Genomic DNA, 18445 nt, shown 5'->3' with positions numbered 1-18445 from the left:
GATAACACGTGGGATGCTAAAGAGAACTTCCAGTAATACTAGTCAGTAATGTTGGGACACATCCCATGCTTGGCATGTCTTCTGAGTTTCATGGAAACAGATCTTCAGAGAGACAGTCTCATTAATGTCTTATAACTCCATTTTTTATTATAAATCATATTTTTTTGGGGGGTCATAGTTCTTTTAATCTATACAGCAGACAGGATTCTAATGTACAGATGATGAATTCTGGAGTTGTTCATGTTCTTTTTTTAATCTTGGCAGGAGTTAGTTTCCCTGCTCTGTACAAGCTTTTTATGTTTGAAATACTTGTGCTAGAGTATAAGTGATAAAGAAATGACATTGCCTTTAATGTACAGTGTATTGAGACTGGTTTTGTTTTCAATGCAACTACTACTGAGCGTGTAGTGGGGTTTTGAGTTTTGATATGTTGATAGTGGTTTCTTTGGTCTTGTGTAAAGTTTAATAGAGACTTAAGTAGAGGATCTACTAGTCTTTCTTCCCTACGTGTAATCCTTTTAGCTGTAGACGTTTACAAGCTGGACTCAGGAACTGCATTACCCTTCTGTCTCTTAGCTGCAAGATCCTGAAGTAGGATCAAATACTTAACTTGTGTAAACCATTTTGGTGTTATTTGTATTTTCATTTAAGGACCAAACATTCAAGCTGGTATAATTCAATCATAAATTACCTTGTCTTCTAGATTGTGGTTTCACTAGGAATAAAACAATTCTGCTCCTCCATGATCCTCAGAACTGTAATAAAAGTAAGTAAATACTTACTTTTGCTTTTTAGTGCTTCCTGCAGCTGTGAACTCTTGGCAATGAAGTTAATGTCTTGAACTTCCCTGGTGAAACAAGATTAAAGCTCTAATTCATGAATTCTAATCAAACAAGCCTTGGAATTGTTGTCTTGAAGAATTGACAAGCAAAAAAATCTTCCCATTGGAAGAACAAGATAAGGAGGGTCAGTCTCATAGGATAGTCTTTCAGGAAAGATTTTTTTTAATGCTTGTTTTTCTCTGGGGTTTTATATTTTTTACGAAGGATTTAAATTTGTTTGTAGCTTCAGTGTGTGTTGTAACTGCAGGGAAGTGTACAGAGGAAGCTGTAGGCATTTAGAGTATCATGTGAATGTTACACTGTGTAACTACGGAAAACATCACTGTGGCAATAATTCTTAGCTTTCCATTAATTTAAAATATTTATTATTGACAATAAATTATTTATTTACCTTTACAAGAATGTTGGGATTTATTGCAAAGTTTTCCAAAGCTATTAAAGAGAAAAATAATGTAAACCTCTTTTCTGTCCTGAAAATAGTGACATTTTTATATAATATAACATATTCTGTAAAGCTTTTCTTTCTTGTTGATGTAAACCAGTATGTTATAACCTCTAAGAGGCTATGCTGATTTGGTGTAATTTTCCTTGATGACAGAATCACAGAATTTCTTAGATTGGAAAAGACCTTCAAGATCATTGAGTCCAGTCGTTTGTTTCACTCTGACAAGTCCTTGACTAAACCAAATCCCTCAGCACAACATCTAATCACTATGAATTGCTATGGTTGAAAAGGACCACCAGGATCATCCAGTCCAACCTTCATCCCAGCATCCTTTATCACTAGACCATAGCCTCAAGCGCCACATCCACTCTCCTTTTAAACACCTCCGGGGATGGTGACTCCACCACCTCCCTGGACAGCCTGTTACAGCACCTCACCACCTGCTCAGTAAAGAACTTCCTCTGAACATCCAACCTAAACCTCCCCTGATGCAACTTAAGGCCATTTCTATGATTCTACTGTCTGACATATTTCAGGATGCTGCTGGCAAGTACATGACTTAAATGGAGTTAGGAAGAGTCTTTGTTGCAAGTTATTAATCCTATAATTTTGGCTGCATTTGGGCTCACTTCAGCTTCCTGGAGGGCTGTTGCTCCTCTTCCCTCAATGCATCACTTGTAAGGAAGTGCTTTTTTGTATGATGTTACATCTGAAATATAGGCCATTAAGACAAGTCCTAAGAAAGTTTTTTTCCCCTAATGTTAATCCAGTGTTGACCTCTCTTGCTGTGTGATGCTTCATTTGGTGGTTCAAGGAAGTACTTTGGCAGGCACCCACACTTTTAGTGCTCACCTGTGCTTTGTAGAGGAGGGATCTGTGCTGAGTTACTCTCTTGCAGTACCGTAAAATCAACATTACATAGAAAAAGCTGCTGAAAATTATTGCAGTGGTATTTTATTTCTTGCTTTAATTTCTTAGGAGATCCTCCCTATACAATGGAATGGAAAAGATGACTGAGAAAGTTGCTTGCTGTTGTTTTCTGACATTACCACATCAGGATTTAAAGATCAGATCTTAGTGTAATCTTATCTATCAGAAATCCTGTTTGGTTTATTGTCTTGTCTACAGTTATCGTGATCTCTGGTTCTCCATCTTCCTGTGTGAGATTTCAGGCAAGAGAAACAGACTTGTATGTATTCTGAGTGGCACAATTGTTTTAACTTTCTATCTGCAAGTGCAGTTACATGATGGAGCTGAAAAATGCAGAGCTCCTCACTATTCAAGAAAAGCCTTTCTTCTTCATATCCTACTGTTTCAGGTTATGTGAGCAGACTTTTGTATAGCTTTGAAGGGATTGATAGGGATTATCTTTGCCTAGCAAATCAAGACTGGTTGTGTGATGCTTTTATCTTCAACCCTAAGCTTTGTAGGATTCAACTGGCTGTTCAACCCAGAATTTTAGCTTGCGCCAAAAGCCATAAGGCTAAAATAAATTAAGATTTTTTTTTTCTATTAACTTTGGAAAGAAATTAAAGGAGAGAGGCTCTCAACCCTTTTCATGCTGTGTGAACAAGGGTTTCTCTTACATATTTACTAATACTTTGGTTTGTAGTGTTGCAAGATGGCTTTTCTTTCCAAAAGTGGAAGTTGGAGTCCTTAAAATTATGGCAGTGTGCTGCCATAATCTGTTCTTCAACCATTTGCCTTGTAGTTTAATTTAGTAATTTGAAAGCATATAAACAAAGTTTCGCTCTCTCACTGCAGAGTTTCTTTATCCATTGATTTGGAGTATTGTGTAACATTTTTCTGTCCTTTCTGTGTGTTGCATCTTGCTTTGGGGCAAGGATGAGGACAGATCTCTTGCAGGTTTCTTTCTTTCCTTGTATGAGAGTGGTAATATAAACCTCTCCTTGTAGTTTGTCTGTAAACTGCAATATTAAAGATGGGTTTTGATGGATGAGTGAAATTACAGTCTTATGAAAGACAACTCTATTGTCAAAACTTTCCCTCTCCATTGTTTTTGCTGACACAATGTAGGCATCTCTTTTAGAAAATGAAACTTTAAACTGGCTGTGTTGTGCTCAGTATTTTTTAAAAACAGAACAGGCTATCTGAGAACAGTGCACTGGAGTTTGCTTTTTGATATTTGAAAAGTGAGTTTAGCAGTGTATCAACCCATAGAGTGTGGTTGGGGTCCCTTCAAAACATTCAAGAGCTATGTAGTCTTCTGAATATTACCCAAGTTTTTAATGTGTGTAGATTTAAAAAAAAAAAGAGCTTGTGAAGAGTTTTCCTTGGGTTATATATGTTAAGCTTCTCTCCCAGAGAAGACTGGCTAGATTCTTTGGGGTATATGGGAAGCTGTTACCTTTTCACTGTTTCTTCCATATCTTTGTGCTACAAGTCCTTTTGGGGAGGAGTTGCTTAAGATGGGAATAGCTGTTGAAGAAATTCATATAGAATGATGCTTTGAGATGTGGCATATCCTGCTGGATTGACCTGAGAGGTGTGTGTAGGCAAGGTGTCACAGCTGAGCAGATGTTGTGGTAGATGTGCCCCTCAGTATTGGTCCTGCATGTGCTCCCCTTCAGTTGGAACACTACTTTTTATTTAGATGTCATCAGATCTAAAACAACCTGTGTGCTACAGCTCAAGAAGAAACATTAAGCGTTTGTGATTGTTTTTTCCTGTAAGAGAGGTAGAGGGGAAAGAGTAGGGAAGTGGGCACATTCTTTGGTTGCTAGGAGTATGTGAGTATCTATATTGGGTGGATAAAAAAGAAATGTAAAATATGGAAGTTGCCTGTAACATCACTTAGAGTACATTTTGTTTCTGACTGTACTGGCTTTCCTTGGTTTGATGCCCTGAATGAATAAATGAACGTTGGTTGGTTTTTTGTAAGTTGCAGTTGACTGAGAAACATGTATGAGATGTGTATGGGAGTATGTGTATTGGAGAAGAGATGAATGTGCACCAGAAGGGATGAAACCCCAAACAACAGAGCAAATAAACCTCCCCAAACCCACCAACAAACTTTGAACAAAATCCCAATTAGAACACTTTTCTTCATGTTCACCTTCAAATCTTAATTGCTGCTGGATATTTTTATTAATAGGAGAATCTCAAAATTGGTTTTGTACAGTACTGTTCTGCTGACATTTTTTGCTGCCACGTCCAATCCTGCCTTGAACAGCTCCAGGGACGGTGACTCCACCACGTCCCTGGGCAGCCCATTCCAGTGTCCAATGACTCTCTCAGTGAAGAACTTTCTCCTCACCTCGAGCCTAAATCTCCCCTGGCGCAGCCTGAGGCTGTGTCCTCTCGTTCTGGTGCTGGCCACCTGAGAGAAGAGAGCAACCTCCTCCTGGCCACAACCACCCCTCAGGTAGTTGTAGACAGCAATAAGGTCTCCCCTGAGCCTCCTCTTCTCCAGGCTAAACAATCCCAGCTCCCTCAGCCTCTCCTCGTAGGGCTTGTGCTCAAGGCCTCTCACCAGCCTCATCGCCCTTCTCTGGACATGCTCAAGCATCTCAATGTCCTTCCTAAACTGGGGGGCCCAGAACTAAACACAGTACTCAAGGTGAGGTCTAACCAGTGCAGAGTACAGGGGCAGAATGACCTCCCTGCTCCTGCTGACCACACCATTCCTGATGCAGGCCAGGATGCCACTGGCTCTCTTGGCCACCTGGGCACACTGCTGGCTCATGTTCAGGCAGGTATCAATCAGCAGTTTTGAATGAAATATCTTGACAACTTTAGAATGTATAATCCTGGTCTGGATTGGATAGTTTGAGGCATAACATGGCATAGATTGAATAGATTTGAATTAATGACTTCAGAAATAAATTTTGACTGAAGTCTGCAAATCTGAATTAAAATCTACTGCTAGTAGATTAATTTTGTATTTAAACATGATTTAAAACTCTAATAAGCCATCTGGTGGTGTTTCATGCAGAGGAAATGTTCCTTTCAGTTTATTTTCTGTCTCAGATGAGATTTTATGAGGATAAGCATGGCTTGAAATTCTCTATAGCTAATGAGAGGATTCAAAATAAAATGGAGCAATCCATGAAGATGCGTAGAACATGCTGCACTACTGCAGAGAAGAGAGAATTTGTCTGAGTTCCTCTGTGTGGGCTGTAATGGAAAGTGTCATGTTATGTGCAAATCCTTGTAGGACAGCTACACTCATAATTCTTCTTTGTGTGCAAAACGAGTTTGACACCTCCAGAACTATTAAATGCATGAGGAAAGCACTGTGGTTGTGCTTGCCAGTGTTCTGCCTACTGCTATTCTGATGGAAAGTTTGCTGTGTGCTGTGAAAGGAATTTACATGTGTAGGAGTGTTTCTGACACTAGATGTCTAATTTTATTTGTAGTAATAACAAAGACATTACACAAAGAATGATCTCTTTCCTAATTATTATGTAGTAATACATGTGGTCTTATAGTAAAGCTGAAACTTAGGATTTTGGGTTGCAGTTAGACATTGCAACAGTTTCTTTATAGGCATATTATTCATAGACTTGTAGAAATATTCAAGAAATGTGGAGAAACTACACTCTGCTTTAGCAGGAAATAGCTTGAATCAAAGCTGAGCCTGACTTCAGTAGCTTCTCTTCCTAAATACTCCAAGAGCAAGTAATGCTGTGGCACAGTTGTCTTCTTCTGTCTACTACTGATGATATTCTTTACAGCAGTGCTGTTCAAGGACTGTGTTTCACTGGGATCTTGTGCACAAAAGAGGGGTTTAAGAATTTTAAGCATCTTGTTTTTGGGGCAATGGGAGTGTGTGCAAGCATTTGTTTGTGTACTGGGTCTCATTTATGCTTTGGAGATCGTATGTTTCAGAAAACAGACACTTAGCTGCCATTGACAAACTTCTGCTTGTTTTTCTTTCTACAGGAGATGATAACAGAGTCCACTCCATTACGTTGCAGGAAGCTCAGCAATCCTGACATCTTTTCATCTGCTGGCAAAACCAAGCTCCATCGTCAGCTAAGTCAAGATGACTGCAAGCTACGGAGAGGTAGTTTGGCAAGTTCTCTGTCAGGTGTGCCATTTTGTAAAGATCATATGACAATTCATTGGTATTACAAATGCAGTCTTACTTCTTGGCATAAGAGGTGTAATAAAAAATATTATTGTTGCTTCTTTAAAACCTCTTGTTGGGAGGGTGTGCATTTTATGTAAGAGAAAGATGCAAAAGAAAAGGGTGAAAGAGAGGCTGCATTTGGAGTGAAATTCTGTATATTGCCCAGAGTGAAAAGACAGAAGCCAAGACTTAATGTGCAAAGTTAGAAGAATGGAGTAGTAGAACTTCAGGCAACACAGTGATTTACTCACAAAGTCTGCACTGGCTTTAAGCTTGCCTACTTTACCATATTGTTTCTTACTGGTAAGATGACTTAGATTCTAATTATTTTTTTTTTACCTCAAAAGCACTGTAGGCATTTATGATTCAAAGTAAAAATCTTCCCACCAATCAGTTGTTTTTTTTTCAATTTGTGCAAAGATTGATTTACTCTTGTGGAGTCTTTGTCCCTGTTAGAGATTTTAGTTTGTCATCTCTAGAACCAAAACCTGAAGGACCAGGCTCAGTTGTTTTGTCTTTCAAAGACTTTGCATGTGGGCTAGGTGATGGTTTCACCATTATTTAAAGCTGGTATCGAAGTCTGTGATGCTGGTGTTAAAATGGGCAGAGCTGCATGATCAGTCTAGAATGAAACAGCTGATCTGTCTGAATACCACTGTAGTTCTGTTAGGTTAACTTGCAGTCCATTTCCTCCCTGATCAGGCTGACTGCCTATTTAGATGTTAGTGCCAGAACAAGAAGGGTTGGAAATTCTCAAGTGGGACAGGAGGATGGTGAAACCACCCCTTTTGGCAGCAGCATGGGCTTCATTTACATGATTGTGAAAATACATTCAATCTGGTTCCTCTTTTTTTTTTTTCAGGGGAAGATAAATATTTTAATGTTTGAGGTCCTAGATATAATAGAATTAAGTAGTGAAGAATGCATTTTTTATTCTGGTGTGGCCTGGTCTTCATGTTATATAATTCATAATAACTGTCTTGTTTCTGAAAAATGGAATAAAATCATAATCATAGAATCAGCCAGGTTGGAAGAGACCTCCAAGATCATCCAGGCCAACCTAGCATCCAGCCCTATCCAGTCAACTAGACCATGGCACTAAATGCCTCATCCAGTCTTTTCTTGAACACCTCCAGGGACAGTGACTCTACCACCTCCCTGGGCAGCCCATTCCAATGCAAATCACTCTCTCTGTCAAGAACTTCCTCCTAACATCCAGTCAATACCTCCCCCCAGCACAACTTGAGACTGTGTCTCCTTATTCTGCTGACTCCTTTATGTTTGTTCTCTATGGTAGGTTAATCACTAGAGGAGAAGAGAAGTTGATTAACTACACAGCATTTGGCCAGTTACAATGGCCTCTACTGTAGCATATAGTTTGCCTTTTTTTTTTTGCCTCAAGCAGAAGTAAGCAAAGTTAAATGGGAGGAAACAGTAAAACTGGAAACCTTCTGTTGACTTTGTTGACTTTTTAAAAAATAATTTTTCTTTTTGGAGATAATATTCCTGTAAATTTTATGTTCTGAACTGATAATGTTCTTCAGAAGCTGTTGCTACATTTTAATGACTTTTCAGTCTACTGTTCCATGATTTAGGAAAAAAGCCATGAGAAGATGAACCAAAATGTAAATGTTTAGGTACATATTTTAATTGTATTTTAAGGCAAGGCAGGGAAAGGCTTTAGTTCTAGGCTTCATCCCCAAAATAATTCTAGCTATTTTTTATATAATTCCAGCTATTTATATGGAGATACCATAGAAATCTTTAGCTTGAAAAAGACCCTTGAGATCATCAGGTCCAGTCATTAACCCTACCCTGTGAAGTTCACCACTAAACCTTGTCACTAGTGCCACATATAAATGACCTTTAAATACATCCAGGGATGGTGACTCAACCACCTCCCTGGGCAGCCTGTTCCCATACTTGACTACTCTTTCAGTCAAAAAAATGTTCCTAATGTTTTGCCTAAATGTACCCTGGTGCAGCTTGAGGCAGTTCACTCTTGTTCTATCACTAATTACCTGTCAGAAGAGACCAGCACCAACCTCTCTATATTGCCCTTTCAGGTAGTTGTAAAGGGTGATATGGTCTCTCCTCGGCCTCCTCTTCCTCACATTAAACACTGCTAGTTCCCTCAGTTGCTCTTCATAAGGTTCATTCTCTTCCTCAAATTAAGCACTGCCAATTCCCTCAGTTGCTTTTCGTAAGATTGATTCTCTAGGCCCTCCACCAGTTTAGTTCCCTTTGCACTTGCTCCAGCCTCTCAATATCTTTCTTGTACTGAGGTGTTCCAAACTGAACACAGCTCTTGAGGTGTGGCCTCGAGGATGCCCAGTACAGGGGAACAGTCACTTCCCTGCTCCTGCTGGTCACACTGTTTCTGATACTGGCAACTATATCTTACAGAGATTTAAATAATATTATTTTTGCTCTCAATTTTTGCTCTCAATTTTGCCCTGTTAGATAATTATATTTTCTATTGCTATTGTAGGCTGTGTTAACTGCTTTACTGAGATAGGTACAGCAACGTACATTTCTGTAGTTTTAAATCTTTGCAGACTAGTTGCTATGTTTACACCTAATCTTGAAAATGAGCAAACTATGAAAATCATGTCTGCATCTGTAAGCAGCTTGAGCGGGACTGAGAAGAAGATACTTATACACTGTGTTTCTCTTTGCTAGCCAAAGTTGAGCCTTCTCATCTCTCATTTTATTAATGGGTGCATAGTTTGTCACTTTCACAGAAAATTAACCTAAACAAGTTAAAAACCCCTCAAGCCCCCACGAGGTAGGACTCTCCCAGCATCATTGCCAACTGCATTATGTGAAAATCTTCCAAATACTGTAGCTGCTTTTGTGTACTGAGTACCGTGTGTCACTTCTAATCTGAAATTGACTTTGTAAAGTAGCTTGCTGCCTCTGAGAAGAAAGTGTTTTTTCTATAGTATATGTATTGCTACTAATTGCAACAAATGTCTTAGTCCCCTTAGTCCCTAATCACTTTTTCCTTAGTGATTCCTGTTGTATCTGAGCACGTAGTAGTCTGCTGAATGCAGCTATCTTCATCATGCTTGGAAGGAAGGGTGTGTGATTAGTCTCACAGTTAAAATTTTAAGGAAAAGAAGTGTTTTTCACTCCAATTTTGCAGATGGTGAAACTGACGTATAGAGACTGACTGACCAAATTTGCAGAGGAAGTCGTCTGGAAGCTAATGATGGAACTCCAGATTGACAGACTTTTTCACTTACATGTTTTTAACTACAAGACTGTATTTCTTTTGTGAATAACATTGTACATGAAAGTAAGCTGTCAAGCTTGATAAGAGTCAAAATATGACCTACTTTGACTATAGTTCTTTCTCATTCTGGAAATATACAGCTTGACATTTGTTAAAAAGGAGCATGATACTGACTAGGAAAAAAGAAAGGAAATATACTGAGCAGATTCTTTTAAGTGATTGCACGGAAATGCAGTGGTGTGAACTTGTTGAAATGGGAACTCCTCACTGCTTGCTTATGCAGCACAGGAGATTAGTGTCTGCACCAATAAATTAGATAAAGGGAGACTTGAGAAAACTACAGCATGTTTTGCTTTTAAGATGATACAGTATTGCTGAAGTGCTGAAGAGTGATGGTTTTAGACAGCGAACAGCCATCCATGGTTCAGAGCAAACCAATATGTAACTATACACTGTATTTTGATCATAGCTGCATAAAATATGCCGCTGAATGTTCCACTGGCCAGGAGAAAGTAGGGATGTCTGGATGGCTAAGCTGTTTACAAGAGGTAATGTTTTACAATTATGAATGCATTTTCATAATTAAAAAATATATTAAAGATATTTTGCAGCATTAATGTTGCCTTTCCATAGGGCAATACATTGTTTAATTGGCAGCAAATATTGTTTCCTTTATAAGGTGTGTGAGGTGTAAAAATGTATAGAGTAATGGAATTCAGTTTCTACAAGGTTTTGGATTTACTCATTGCCTCCAAATGTAGACTAGATATTTTGGAAATGGTTATCCAACATCATGAATTTACAGGTAGTGTGGTCTTACAGGTTCTAAAACCTTTAAATTACTCTTCTCATTACATGCTTTTTTGTCCACAAGCAGTATTTGTTTTCAGCATTGTATTTTGAATTTGCACACTTGTTTAGAAGCAAGCTGACAGTATTTTGGTTTTGTTTTTAAAGGAAAACAGCTGCTTCCTTTATCAAATAGTGTCCTCAGTGGAGTGGGACAGACAATATGGCAGCCACCTGGAGATACCTCAAACCTGGTCCGCATGAGAAATCAGTCTCTAGGACAATCTGCTCCTTCACTTACTGCTGGTTTGGTGAGTGAGCCTGGGAATACTCATGATGATTTGGTGCTATAAATAAAAAGTGGTGTGTTCTTGTGATTTAGTTTTACCTTGCTTTCTCTGCTCCTGCTCACTGAATGCAGGATTTTTCCTGTGAGCCCTTTCTAGAGTAGAAGGTGAATTATGAGAAGATGTTCAACCTGCTTCTGACAGAAAGCAGGGAAAAAAAGTGTGCATGAAGAATAATATTTTCACCATTCAAACTATGAGACATTAGAATAAATTCCCAAGGGAGGTGGTGGATTTTCTGTTATATTAGACAATTTCAGGACCCAGCTTGGCAGTGTGCTGGGCTATCTCATTTAAACTAGATTCTTGCCATGGAAGGTTGGACTAGATCATAATGGTTTAGGTTGGAAGGGACCTCAAAGATCATCTAGTTCCAACCCCCCACCATAGGCAGGGACACCTCCCACTGGAACAGGTCACTCAAGGCCACATCCAACCTGGCCTTGAACACTCCAGGGAAGGAGCATCCACAGCCTCTCTGGGCAGCCTGTTCCAGTGTTTCACCACCCTCACTGTAAAGAAGTTCTTCCTAACATCTAGTTTGAATCTCCCCTCTGCCAGTGTCCTTGTCCTGTCTTTAGAAGACCTTGTAAATAGTCTCTCCCCAGCTCTCCAGTAGGCCCCCTTCAGATACTAGAAGGCCACTACATGGTCTCCTGGAAGCCTTCTCTTCTCCAGGCTGATGGTCCTTGAGGTCCCTTCCAACGTGGTATTCTATGAATCTATGAATGATTTCTTTCTGGGGATGTTCTTGCTCTGCTACTTAAGCTGCCTGATACCTGAAAGAAAATATCCCTGGAAGTCTAAGTAGATGTAAGCATGGGAACATGACCATTTTAAGCCAAATTGGGAAACAGCTTTCTGAGTAGTTACCTCTGCCTGTTTCACTAGAGTATAGCTAGAGAGAGAAAGCTGAAAGGGCTTAACTGTCCAAGGGAATGAAGAGCTGGAACTGACATCTGCTCTCCTGTGTGGTTGCTATCAAAAGGTTTTGGTAAAGTGAATATTTCTGAAGAATGTTGCACATATTAAATTAGCATTTTTTAAAAGAAAAGAATATTCTATACAGGAAGGAAAATCAGATGGCTATATTTAAGACTGAATTGCTAACCTAAAGGAACATATGTTTTGTAGATGTTCCTGATTACCTCTAAATACCTAAAATCATTGAAGTGTGAGGAGAAGAAAAACATAAGGTCAGGAAAAGACAGTTATTTGTGAACAGTCATATATGCAAGAGAAACTGTTGCCAAATAGGAGACTGAAAGAAAAGCAAGACGCTTCTTTTGTCACGTTTCTGTAGAGTTGCCTATGTAACAGATTTTACTCAAATGAGGGAATTTCATTGTACACTAGTAAGAGCTGCAAGTAAATTCATATTATATTGTAAGCCTGTATAGAAGCAAAGACTCCTTAAGTAAAAGGGTGTGCCTTGGATGTAACCTTTAAATTTGTTAGCCCTTAGAATTTTTGGGGGGATCCTAGACGGGTTGGCAGTACCAGGCTATGAACAGAAAGTTCAAATCTGTAAAGTTCAAAAAGCCACACATTTGTGTAACCACTAATTTTGATTTCACAATGAAGCATTTGTAGCCTTAGCATTTTCAGACATGCTACTACGTTGAAATTCTTCTAATTTGATTTAATGTATTGTGTTTTAGTTTGGTGGCTGTTCAGGGTTTGCTTTAAATTTGTCTTCTTAGCAGTGGTTATAATTTAGCCATATGAGCTGAAAGGGAAAGTGCTCACATGAACTTGACATCTAAGTATTTATATGATGGAGATTAAAAAAAGTACTGTGATAAAATACAGGCATGCTTTTTAAAGGCAGGCAAATTCCTTGAAGCTTCATAGTTTATGAAAATAACTTTGCTTTAAAGCAAAGAATTAGTTCTAAGACATTTAATTTGGAATTGATTAAGTGCTGTGCCCAGTTCTGTTAGCTGTAGATAAAATTTGTATATTACAGTTCTGCACATTGCTAATATGATGTATTTGCAGTTTGTCATGGCAGTGTTCTGATATGAACATGTCAGATGTTCTGATATGAAATGTAGTGCAAACAATTTATTTTAAATTAATTTCAAATTCACAGCTTTCTAATTAAAGCTGAGAATTTCAGCTCTAAATCCAGTATTTGTCTCTCCATGATGGCGTCTGGTACTGAAGTATATGGTCACTTTGCTATCTCTGTGTACTTTATGCTGAACTGCTTGTTAGTTACAGTTGCAGTTAATTAAGCTTAAAATTTGAGAGTTTTTGTAGAAATTGGTCTTCTAAAGCAGTGACTGAAGAGCTGGTCACAAGATGAGCACCTAATTAAATGCAATGAGTCCTGGGATCTTGAAGCTGGTTACGTCTTTGCAAGTGTTTTAATATGCTTGTGGTATTGAAATACATTTCACAAATTAGAATAGCAAAAGGTCTCCTGGCAGTATAATTAATCTCCTTTGAAAAATAGCTCTACTAAGAGACGAGTAGGTTCAGTAATTCAGAGTGTCATTTTAATATGTCAGCCTTGATTGCTAGAGCATATAATTCTTTTATTATTTGCTATAATACAATAGACGGATAGCTGGTGAGAAGTGTGAGTGTAGTATGGGAAAGCCAGAATATTCAAAGCATTGCTTCTGCTTCCTCTTTGGCACTGTAGGTATCAGTGGGTTTTCCTTTGCTAAACTGCTTTGCTTGCATCAACCCTCTTCTTGTGGATTTGTTTTGGTTCCCTGCTCCTTTTTAACTGCTACCGATCTTAGAGGTTGTTGCTCTGCTTTATATTGCATTCTTTTCAACTTTGAAAGTGATTTGCAAAGCAAAAAAAGTTGAATTAATGATAGCAAATCTATAGAAATTACTTTGAAATAAAATTGATAGCTAGGCTACTTATCAACAACTGAAGAACTGGGAATGCATCAATTATACTATGTCAAAATACATGAGCACAGTTTATTGCAAAACATAATCTTGCATCTTGTACATGATAGTCTGCACTAATGTGTCTGCACAGCAATTGCCACTAGGTTCTTGACTTGAGAAAGAAGCCAGTGCAGACTGAATGCTGAGTGCCATTATTGTGAAATGATAGATGCCTTCTAAATATAAGTGAGGATTTCAGAGGATGACCTTCAGTTGATCATCTACTCTTAAGACGGATGCCTCTGATCCTAGTGGATTGAATTCTGGTTAGAGAGCATCCTATTTAAGACTTTAAAATCCCTACAATAGCCAAGGAAGTAGTCAGAGAAGAAAGATGTAAAGCATCATTGTGGGCATCTTGGTGGTGCCTCAAGCTCTCAGGATCCAAATAGAGTAAAACTAGGAGGTGCAGGGAGTTTATAAAGTGTGTCTAAGGAATCAAAGGATAATAATTTGGAAAATCTTATGGAGATAACAGAGAGGAGGTCTTACTAATATTTACAAATATCTTAAGGGTGGGTGTCAAGAAGGGGCCAGTCTCTTTTCAGTGGTGCCCTGTGATAGGATGAGGAGCAATGGAAACAAATTGGATCACAGAAAGTTCCATCTTAACATGAGGAAAAACTTATTTACTGTAGGGGTGACAGAGCAGGAACAGGCTGCCCAGAGGCTGTGGAGTCTCCTTCTCTAGAGAATGTCAAGACCTCTTAGGAGATGTTACTGTGTGACCTGCCTTAGGTGATTCTGCTTTGGCAAGGGGGTTGGACTTGATGACCTATGGAGGTCCCTTCCAGCACCTACTGTTCTGTGACTTAGTTTGGAGGTTTATTTATCTGAAATGTTGACTTGCAGGCACCCTGTTGTAAAAAGAGTTAGAAACTGGACCATGTTTTGAAGACAGTGGGTGTGAGTGATCAGGAATACAGATGCCTTCTGTTATGAAGAGAGGCATGAAGGGCATTAGAGTTTAAGTTTAGAAAAGAAAATGAGGTTGTGAAGAGAAGATTGGGATTGTTGTAGAGGAGGTAGATTGGGAGTGTCTTTCTTGCAAGTACTTATTTTGACAAAACTCAGTGTGAACAAAGTTGATTGCCAGAAACAATGATGTAAGGTGTTAATTAATATTTCAGGGCTTGACCATTTATGGCTGGGCAAGGGATAGCTTTCCCTTCATGTTTACTAAGGACAGGTTGCTCAACAGAAGCATTGCAGTAATGCTGAATATATATTTACATTTCTGGAGAGAGATGTGGGGATTTTTATGTGTGTTTCACCTCCTCACCCCACATAGAGAGCATCTCAAGCTCTGTCTCCAGAGTTTTGTGAAAGAAACAGCTGAGAGTGTCATACTCATTAATTAGGACTGCATCTTACATGCATTACTCACTATGTAATGCCTGGAAAAGTCTGAGATGTTCCAAGAACAAGAAACCATGCATGTTCCTTCTGCCAACTGTGGTGATGGGAAAACATTTGAAGGAGTCAGGCAGTGGAAAGTTAGATACTTTCATAAAAGAGATTTTGAACTTCCTCTTCATATTTTATTTTTGTACTTAGAAGTTTCAATTTTCCCACTTGCTCCCAGTACTGAAGTGGTGCTCACTATACTCCTTGAATGGAAAAACTGAACATAATTTAGAGGTTCTGGCTGGGTTGTTGTAGATCTTTATGTAGTGTAGGCTTTCTTCCTTATATTCTGCACCAGATGATACATGGTCAGAGCAATTTCTTCATCTTTAGAGGTGAAGTTAACTGACAAAACAGTTGATGCTTTTCAAACTAGAGAAGAGTAGATTTAGACTGGATGTTGGGAACAATATTTTTACTATGAGGGTAACGGAACACTGAAACAGGTTGCCCAGGAAGGTGGTTGAGGCCCCATCCCTGGAAATATTCAAAGTGAGGCTTGACAGAGCTGTGGTCAACCTGATGTAGTTGAGGAGGCCCTTACTCAGTGCTGAGAGTGTCGAATTAGATGACCTTTGGAGGTCCCTTCCAGCCCATTCTACTATTCTATTCCTCTGATGCTGAACTTCAAAGATTCCTGGGTAGGCTTGATCTCCTCTTCAGTGAATAACTTCAAATGACTTGCAGTTTTAAATTTACTTGGTAAGGCAGTGGTTAAAGGCAAATAATACAACTGCATATTCTTTGCTGTGGTAGAGAGTGCCAGGTAGTTCAACTTTCCCTGACGCTGTTCTAGAAGAGGTGATTAAAAAAACCCAAAGCCTGTCAGATTTTGCATAATGATCTGAAGGACAGGAAGGCTCAGATGCAAGGCTTGAACTTACTAACAAGTTGAAGAACTTCCTGTGTTGAATACCACTAAGCCAGTGATGCTGCTTGTTCAGCCTGATTTATTCCGAACGTTTAGTTCAGATGAGTGGATTAGGCAGGTCCAAGTGGAATGGGGAAAATGGTCATCCTGGTGATGGTGGGTCCTTGGCTCCACAGGAAACCTGGAACCAAGATAGATTTCATGCTGTGGCATGTTATCTTTGTTGTCCATGCTAGGCTACATTTTTCAGATGTAGGAGAGAATATTTACTTCTTATTTTCTTAATTTTTACTCTTTTCCTTTTGCATTTCCTTTTACTTATCTCAAGAACAAAGTAATTTTTGCCTAATATATAAACTTCCCATAATAATGTATTTACCCTATTCAAGTTGCTCATCATTACAAAAGGATGTACTTCAAATGTGTCCAGAGAAGGGCAACAAGGCTGGTGAGAGACCTTGAGCACAAGCCCTATGAGGAGAGGCTGAGGGAGCTGGGATTGTTTAGCCTGGAGAAGAGGAGGCTCAGGGCTGACCTTATTGCTGTCTAAAACTACCTGAAGGGAAGTTGTGGCCAGCAGGAGGTTGCTCTCTTCTCTCAGGTGGCCAGCGCCAGAACGAGAGGACACAGCCTCAGGCTGCACCAGGGGAAATTTAGGCTGGAGGTGAGGAGAAAGTTCTTCACTGAGAGAGTCATTGGACACTGGAATGGGCTGCCCGGGGAGGTGGTGGAGTCACTGTCCCTGGAGCTGTTCAAGGCAAGATTGGACGTGGCACTTGGTGCCGTGGTCTAGCCTTGAGCTCTGTGGTAAAGGGTTGGACTTGATGATCTGTGAGGTCTCTTCCAACCCTGGTGATACTGTGTGATACTGTGAAATCTATATAATTCAAGGCTAGCAGGAAATGTGGCCGATTTGCTAAAGATCTGAATTTGTGGATGAGGCAGTTGAGGTGATTCTCTGTAAACTGGTAGTGCTAGCTGTGCTAGAGCCTGCTGTGGTGTTCATGGTGCTGCTCTGCCATCTGCTGCTGGGCCTGGGGCAACCCACAGAGATGGTTCGCTCCAGGATGCAATTGTGACTTCGTGAAACGTTTTTAGAGATGCTGGTAATTGTTCATGGTTTTACAGCACTGGCTGGGATCAACATTTCTGAGATCATGTCCCATAGTAACAGCACTTTCTACTAACCCGGCCTTTTTTCTTTCCTTTTGTTTTGTTCAGGGGTATGAATTAGCTTCATGCTCTAGTACTGTACTGTGGTTTCCGACTTCCCTTTTCCGGTAACAGAGGGATGATGCTGGGGATAGTTATGAAAAAAAATATAATTTAAAATATCTTTAAAAACTCTATAAATAATGTTTTTGTTCGAGTCAGAAGCTGTACTTCGGTCTGTGTCCTGCTAGGTGGTGCTGGAGTACTGGAGTCTTGCTGTAGTGAGATGCATGTTCAACGCAAAATGACTCCATTCCTACAGGGCCAACCTAAAGAAGAGGAAGAGAGGTGTTTTCTTCTAATGTGTAGTAAAAAGAGACTTTAATTCTTTGTGGATTAATAATTCAAAAGCTTGATACAGAGCAATGGAACTGCAAATTCAAGCTTCTTTATACTCCAGTTATAAAATAAATCTTCTTTATGCTCCTAGTTATAAAGTAAAATTCTGTCTGTGGGTCTCCTACTTAGCCCCAGTGCTTTAATGGGTTTGTTGACTGTTATTTGGTATCTCTGCTTTATGCAAGCATGTGGTTAGTGGTTGTTACTCTCACAGTGCTGAGGTTTTGGAATGAATACAGTTTGTAGTGACTACTAGGTATCAGACTAGTGAATTAAGCAAAGCAAAACAGCTGGTCTTCCACCACACTCTACCTTTCTGCTTGATATGCATGCTGGAGATGAGGTGAGTGCATAAAGCTTAGACTTCTACTTCCTCACAAAAAGAATTAGATTTAATATCTGTCTTAGCCATATCTGTAATACTCATTGTGGGGGAAATCATTCATGCCAGTTGTGCATAGACCTACCTAACGAAGCAGACATTTGTGTGTTCTGAATTAATTTACATTTGTGTGTTCTGAAACACACAGATGCTCTTCCCCCCTCAAAATATGTTTTGCCATAGATAACCTTACTTTTAGTTTGTATTTAGGTGGTACCATGTTGGCTATTTAAATGTTACAGAGTACAGCTGAAAATACTTTTGTCTAAGCGTGATAATTAAAAGTTATAGATTATGAAGACCATAAAAGTGTTTTAGAGAGTAAAGAATACTTGACTTTACAAACTGAATTTAATGTCTGCATATTCATAGAATCATAGAATGGTTTAGGTTGGAAGGGACCTCAAAGATCATCCAGTTCCAACCTCCTGCCATAGGCAGGGACACTTCCTACTAGAACAGGTCATTCAAGGCCTTATCCAGCCTGGCCTTGCACACCTCCAGGGAGGAAGCAGCCACAACCTCTCTGGGCAACCCATTCCAGTGTTTCACTACCGTCACT

The 18445-nt window shown here is 39.4% G+C and overlaps 1 protein-coding gene across 6 annotated transcripts in view; it reads left to right on the top strand.

The window, feature by feature from the left end:
• Positions 1-18445, top strand: part of MAST2 (microtubule associated serine/threonine kinase 2) — a 193575-nt gene that overhangs the window by 13126 nt on the left and 162004 nt on the right. For 3 of the 6 annotated variants that reach the window (XM_064147646.1, XM_064147645.1, XM_064147649.1), the window contains exons 2-3: positions 6193-6340; positions 10578-10720. In XM_064147646.1, coding sequence (XP_064003716.1) covers positions 6193-6340; positions 10578-10720 — 291 coding nt within the window. Of the gene's footprint in view, positions 1-730; positions 767-6192; positions 6341-10098; positions 10169-10577; positions 10721-18445 lie in introns of those variants that run through there. The other 3 variants (XM_064147648.1, XM_064147647.1, XM_064147650.1) reach the window with 3 other exon arrangements.

The sequence above is a fragment of the Pogoniulus pusillus genome, chromosome 8 (genome assembly GCF_015220805.1).
Source record: "Pogoniulus pusillus isolate bPogPus1 chromosome 8, bPogPus1.pri, whole genome shotgun sequence".
Taxonomy (NCBI): domain Eukaryota; kingdom Metazoa; phylum Chordata; class Aves; order Piciformes; family Lybiidae; genus Pogoniulus; species Pogoniulus pusillus.
The sequence above is the reverse complement of the archived record's forward strand: the minus strand, read 5'-3'. Positions and strand labels throughout refer to the sequence as shown.